The 6,432-nt window shown below is 39.6% G+C and overlaps 2 protein-coding genes across 2 annotated transcripts; both read left to right on the forward strand.

Moving 5' to 3' along the window:
• Positions 1-11: 11 nt before the first annotated feature.
• LOC114420575 lies at positions 12-3,781 on the forward strand. Its single transcript, XM_028386437.1, has 3 exons — positions 12-433; positions 503-718; positions 3,384-3,781. Exons 1-3 carry the CDS (start codon positions 209-211, stop codon positions 3,444-3,446), a joined length of 504 nt encoding a protein of 167 aa, XP_028242238.1. The 5' UTR covers positions 12-208; the 3' UTR covers positions 3,447-3,781.
• Positions 3,782-4,109: 328 nt separating this feature from the next.
• On the forward strand, positions 4,110-6,432 carry LOC114420557 (plant-specific TFIIB-related protein 1-like). The gene is made up of 3 exons (XM_028386425.1): positions 4,110-4,777; positions 4,859-5,017; positions 5,437-6,432. The coding sequence occupies exons 1-3, from the start codon at positions 4,181-4,183 to the stop codon at positions 6,190-6,192; spliced, it is 1,512 nt and encodes a 503-aa protein (XP_028242226.1). The 5' UTR covers positions 4,110-4,180; the 3' UTR covers positions 6,193-6,432.

Genomic DNA, 6,432 nt, shown 5'->3' on the forward strand with positions numbered 1-6,432 from the left:
TCCGTCATTTTCTTCATATCTTCTTCTTATTGTTGCATCGCATCGCAGTGTATCTGAGTAATAACACGGTCCCGCTCCCTCTCCATCCCATCACAAAGAAAACAGAGATTCGCATTATTAGCAGATCGGACTCAACCGATGAAGTTGAAGCCGCAGTGAAACAAACCAGAATAATTGACGCATCATCAATTAGATCGAGCTGCTAGAAATGAAGGATGAGGACGGGCTTCCGACGACCGCCGCCACGAAGAAGGAAAGCATGGATTCGAGTCTGTTTGGGAAAGGGAGGTACAAATTCTGGGCGTTAGCGGCCATCTTGCTTCTGGCGTTCTGGTCCATGTTCACCGGCACCGTCTCGCTCCGCTGGTCCGGCACTCTCAATTCCCTTTCCAGCGACATCGACACTCCCATCCACGACGACCTCGATGTTCTCGTGAGTTTCCTCTCGCCTTGGATGTGCAAAGAAATGCCGTTTTGATGCGTTTTTTTGTGTTTTGCGCAGGAAATGGAGGAGAGGGAGAAGGTGGTGAGGCACATGTGGGATGTGTACACCAACAGTCGCAGGGTGAGGTTGCCGAGGTTCTGGCAAGAGGCCTTCGAGGCTGCCTATGAGGATTTGACGAGCGATGTCACTGAGGTCAGAGACGCTGCCGTCACCGAGATCGCCAAGATGTCTGTTCGCTCCATTCATTTTGATCCACCTCCTCTTCAATCCACGGTGTGTTTTTCTTTTTCTTAGCTCATAACTCATGGTCATTGTTACGGGAGAGGAAAGCTTGTTCAATCTTTCAACATATACATTTGGTATTTCATTTCATTTAAGGTTCTGTTTGATAAACTTTTCAACTACAGGAGAATGAAATAAGAAGGGAAAATTAATTAAATTTCTCTTGGAATTTTAAATCAACTTATGCTCTTCAATTTTTTTTAATAGAAACACTCATTTAACTTCTGCTGAAGCTGAGGTGCATAACTTATTTTTTACTTGTGGAAGAGGTTTAATTCATTAGAGCATAAATCAAATTTTATGGTTGTGATCAAATTTAATGACCTATTTGTTTTAATTAGCTTTGTAGAAAATGAGATTATTGTGAGGATAGTTTAGTTTATTTGGAAATTGGTTGAGGATTATGTAAAGCACTTTCTGGGTGGGAAATCTCTTGTCATTTTTGTACATGGTTTATTTTGCATGAGGAAGGTGATGAACTATTTGAAAAAAAAAATCATACGAACCCACCTTTTAGGAAGTGTCTTTTACCTTCTATCACTCATTTATGTCCATGCTTACCGTGATTGGTTAGTTACCTATTCGTGAGTTTTGGTAAAAAAATATTCTGTACAAAATAAAACAACTGTTTGCATAATATGGTATGTAGTTTGGAGAAAGCTTGAGTTACAAGATAATGGCAACTTTCTTTATCAGTGTTATTTATACCGTTCTGGTGAAAGAAATCTTGCTTCCTTGGATTTAGAATTCTCTTCACTACTTACTTTTATTGTATGATATTGGTGCAATAATTTACTAACTATGTTATCTTTAATCAGTGTGGTTAGACCTTCATTTAGCAAAGTGACTATACTCCTCCTCCTCCCCTTCTCTCTTTCCTTTCTCTTTAAAAGGTTTGTGTGTGTGACATCTGGGCTTGTGGTTATTTGGGAGAAAAGAGCAAAAGTACAACTTTGTGGAGGAGGGTAAGGTGCCCCCTATAACAGACAAGACAGAATACGACCAACATGATGAAAGATGTCTAATATAAGATCCCATCCTTTGCATGTCCTGTTCACACAGTGAAAATACATGAATGAGCCCGCATGTGTGTATTTATAACTCTCTGAGCTAATTACTTCTTGTTTCTTCATAATAACTGTAACAATATTCGTTTGCATCACTTCAAAGATTTTATAGGAAAATAGGTACCTTAAATTTGTAGAATTTCTTGAATCCTTCATGATGAATTGGGATTGGATGAGTCCTTTTGAGGAATCTTTATTGAATTACAAAATGTAACCAAAGCATGAAAAATGTCTCCTATAAAAGCTTCTGCTTTGCATGACTTATCAAGCAGTGCAATTACACTATTAGCTGCATGTGTGTTTCTTTTAATACTGTGAGCTAATTACTTCTTGTTTCTTCACGAAAATGGTAATAGTATTTACTCATTATTCTTCTGCATTCTCCTTTTAAAATTTTATAGGAGTATACACCTGTAAAATTAGTTGAATATCCAGAATTGTGATCAGTGCTTCTGACTTCTGAGGAGTCTTTATTGAGTTGGATGTTTTGGTGGCATTGCTAATTGATCCATCTGACTCTGTGTTTAGCAAGCCCTGCATCACCGTGGTTAGTGCCATGTCAACAAAGTGGCTGGTGCATCTCTGTTTTTTATTGCCATTATCTTTGCTCACATTGAGATGGTTTGGCACAATTCCGTGTTAATGTAGAGGGACCCAATTTGCATCAATTTGAATAACCATGAGCAAAGTTGCTGAAATTGAAGGGGGCTATACATTAAACATATGATGACTAATATACATGTCATTAACCTGATTTGCTTCAATTTGAAAAACCATGAGTAAAATTGTTGAATTTGAAGGGGGCTATAATCTGTAAAAAAAAATATTATTATAGATTCCTCTGGGATTCGTTTGAGTAATATACTTGTCTTGTCAATTACCAATTGGTCCATTTCCATCCCACAATTCACATCAAAGAAAAATAATAAGTAGATAATTTTTATTTTGTTAAGAATGAAATGTAAAGAAAATTTCTCAATTTTTATTTTTCTTAGAAGAAAATTCTTGCGTGATAACAAATGCTCATTGATTTACAGAAATTGTTTGTTACATTTGGATGAAAATGCACGTTGCAATGTTCTTTATTTGGGAGCTTTCCCCTTTTTTCCTTAAGTGGATAAGCAATGGATTTGTTAGCCTTGACTCTGTCATTATATATAATTGAAAGAAGCAAAAACTAGCTGGCTGTTTGATTGTTGCATTTAAGATGACGATAGTGTGTGATTAGGCAGACAGACTAGAGTACTTTCAAAAAAATTAAAAAAGATGTTGCTGGTTTTGACATTGACTTTCTTGTGTTGCAATTTTCTTCACTGGCTTTCCTTTTGCTTTTGTCTTTCATTTTTTCTGCCATTGGTAGTTAATTTAATCATGTGCTCTCAAAGGTAGATGAAGCATTTGTAGAAGGCAGAGTGGGTATTGTAATTTTAATGTAGGGTAGCTTGCATAAGTATGATGGTATCTTGATGTGAATTACTTGATCTTCCTTACCTCAGTTATTTATGTGAAACCTTAGCTCGGTCAAATTCAAATGTGATCATACCAATGCATAGATTCTGGCCTGATGCCTTCATTGTGTACCATTTCAGAGTGCCCGAGAATTTAGCAAGAGCCTTAAGCAAGCCGAGAAAGGAAAAGATGCAACAACCTAAAGGGGTGCTTAAAGGTTAGTGTGTGGAGCATTCAAGCGTATGCAATGTACTTGAAAATGCTCGAGTGCTACCAGAAGATTGTGAAGAGAGAGTAATGGACGAACTCAACTCAGACTTAGATTTGCATGTTTCAATCACAGGGATAATGATGTATTTTAATAGGCTGTGTGGTTCTTTCCAATTTTGCAGTCTTCACGAAGTGAGGAGTAGTAAATCGAAACACGACCTTTTGAACAGACAAATTGAACTGAGCATGCTCTTCTGTTTAGCTTTATTCCACAACATCTAAATTATAAATCTCTCATGTTTCTATAAAGTACATTTCTTTCTTGGAACATAGCCAGCGTATAAAAATACCCTCCTCCTTCATGAATTTTACAATATTAAAAGATTCTATTAATTAACGTCACACTTACGAGTAAAAAGGTGATTCCACGTTGAAAGAGGGGACACAAATTCTATCAAACTAGGATATACTGAAATTGGGTTACAAAACTATGTAACATCATATCTATATGCATGCTACTTTATTGGAATTTGATCCAAACCTAAATTCAAGTTTTAGTTTGGATTATATTTTATCTTACACAATTTTTTTTTTACCAAAAAGTCAATCTTACAATTGAACAAGAACAGTACAGCGTTATATCATATATAACTAAAGCAAATGAGGCCCATTGACTTGATAGAGAAATAGAGATAAGTACGGTGCGAAAAGAGTGAGGCGGAGAAAAATGAAGTGCCCGTACTGTTCGGCGGCGCAGGGGCGTTGCGCCACCACGAGCAGCGGGCGTTCGATCACGGAATGCACGTCTTGCGGGCGCGTGGTGGAAGAGCGACAGTCGCATCCCCACCACGTGTTCCACGTGCGCGCCCAGGACAACCCTCTGTGTCTGGTCACATCGGATCTCGCTCTCCCCGCGCTCAATCAAAACAACGAGGAGGAGGACCCTTTCGAGCCCACGGGCTTCATCACCGCCTTCTCCACCTGGGCCCTCGAGCCCAGCCCACTCTACCTCCAGTCATCCCTCTCCTTCTCTGGCTACCTCGCCGAGCTCGAACGCACTCTGGAATCATCATCATCATCCTCTTCCTCCAGTTCTTCTTCTTCGTTGTCGTCGACGGTGGTGGTTGATAATTTGAGGGCGTACATGCAGATTATCGATGTGGCGTCAATTCTAGGGTTGGACTGCGATATCTCCGACCACGCTTTTCAGTTATTCAGGGATTGTTGCTCCGCTACGTGTTTGAGAAACCGCAGTGTGGAGTCGCTTGCTACTGCAGCTCTTGTTCAGGCCATTAGAGAGGCTCAAGAGCCCAGAACCCTTCAGGTCAGTCATAATTATTGTACAATTATTTCAAATGTTGTTTCTGAATGAATATGTGTGCTTTCTTGTGTGAAAATACTGCAGGAAATTTCAATTGCAGCCAATGTACCGCAAAAGGAAATTGGGAAATACATCAAGATACTGGGAGAGGCTTTGCAGCTAAGTCAACCTATTAACAGCAATTCCATCTCAGTTCATATGCCAAGATTTTGCACGCTTCTTCAGCTCAATAAATCTGCTCAGGTAACTTTGGAATTTGACAGCTTCAACCTCATATTGCTTTCAAAATCTTGAAATGGTGCTGTATGCCTACAAACAAAGCCATTGAATTATGCCACGATATATGTTTAGTGATAGATTTGGAAATTGGAATAACTGCCCATCCCCTTTCGGTGGGGAATCTGAGACATGTCTCACATCACAGATCTGCTCTTACATTTGCATGGTTCTAGATTATTATTTTCTTTTTGTAAACCAACAGGGTTTGTGTTTTGGACAGAATCTAGAAGGCCTTTATGTATGTCCATGTGACAGGATAAAATTTTAGTATTGGTGATGTGTACTCATTACATTGGTGGACATTTGGTTATACTTTGGTGCATTATTTTATTCTGTTCCATATATTGCAAGATTCTGAGAATGAGTCCTACATTGTTTTTTAGGAACTGGCTACTCACATAGGAGAGGTTGTGATCAACAAATGCTTCTGCACTCGCAGGAATCCGATTAGCATCTCAGCTGCTGCTATATATTTGGCTTGCCAACTTGAAGACAAACGCAAAACCCAGGCAGAAATTTGTAAGGTAACTGGTCTTACTGAGGTCACTCTCCGTAAAGTGTACAAGGAACTATTGGAGAATTGGGATGATTTGCTTCCCTCTAATTACACCCCAGCTGTTCCTCCAGAGAGGGCATTTCCCACAACGGTAATTGCCTCTGGTCGTTCTTCAACAGCTAAGGTTGATGCTGTAGAGGTTATTTCTTCTTTGGACTCAGAAAAGTTGCCGGATATTAAACCTAGCAAACCTAGTGAGGTCTCAGGCATGGTTCATCAGTCCAGAGGGATGGATGAGGCTGAAGGTAAAAGCAATGCTCATGCAAGCCATTCCACACCGAATCAACAGTCAACTTTTTGGCAATCCCAGCTTCGTAGTGGGACACACAATCATCAGAATGTTTTGCAAGGAATGGATATCGATGTATTGCAGCGAAACCACCAACGGCCAGAACACATGGCAGAGGATACAAATGGTGCTGCCAATGGTAGTTCTCTAAAATCAAACAACCAACTATGCAGTCCTCCTGCTTCTAGTGCAAGTTCTGTTATGAGGCAGTTTTCAGCTCCCCCTTCATCTGGGCCTTCAAATGTTAGATTAGTACAGTCACCTAAGATAATGCCAGGTTATCCGGAGCACTGAAGAAGAATGAATCTAAGTGGTTGGGGAAATTCCGGTTCCTTGTGCCAACACCTAACCTAGCACGGATAAAATTAGTTCGCCTCTTTTAAGTATACTATTGTATTGTATATATATGCATGCATTGTCACATTTGATTTGTTTTTTATGTGTGAACTTTGGTGTGGACGTGTGGTTATTGCTAGAACCGGAATCTCTCATCGACGCTAGAAAAAGACTGATAATTTGTGGTGGTTATACTAA

Source organism: Glycine soja, chromosome 1 (assembly GCF_004193775.1).
Source record: "Glycine soja cultivar W05 chromosome 1, ASM419377v2, whole genome shotgun sequence".
NCBI lineage: Eukaryota > Viridiplantae > Streptophyta > Magnoliopsida > Fabales > Fabaceae > Glycine > Glycine soja.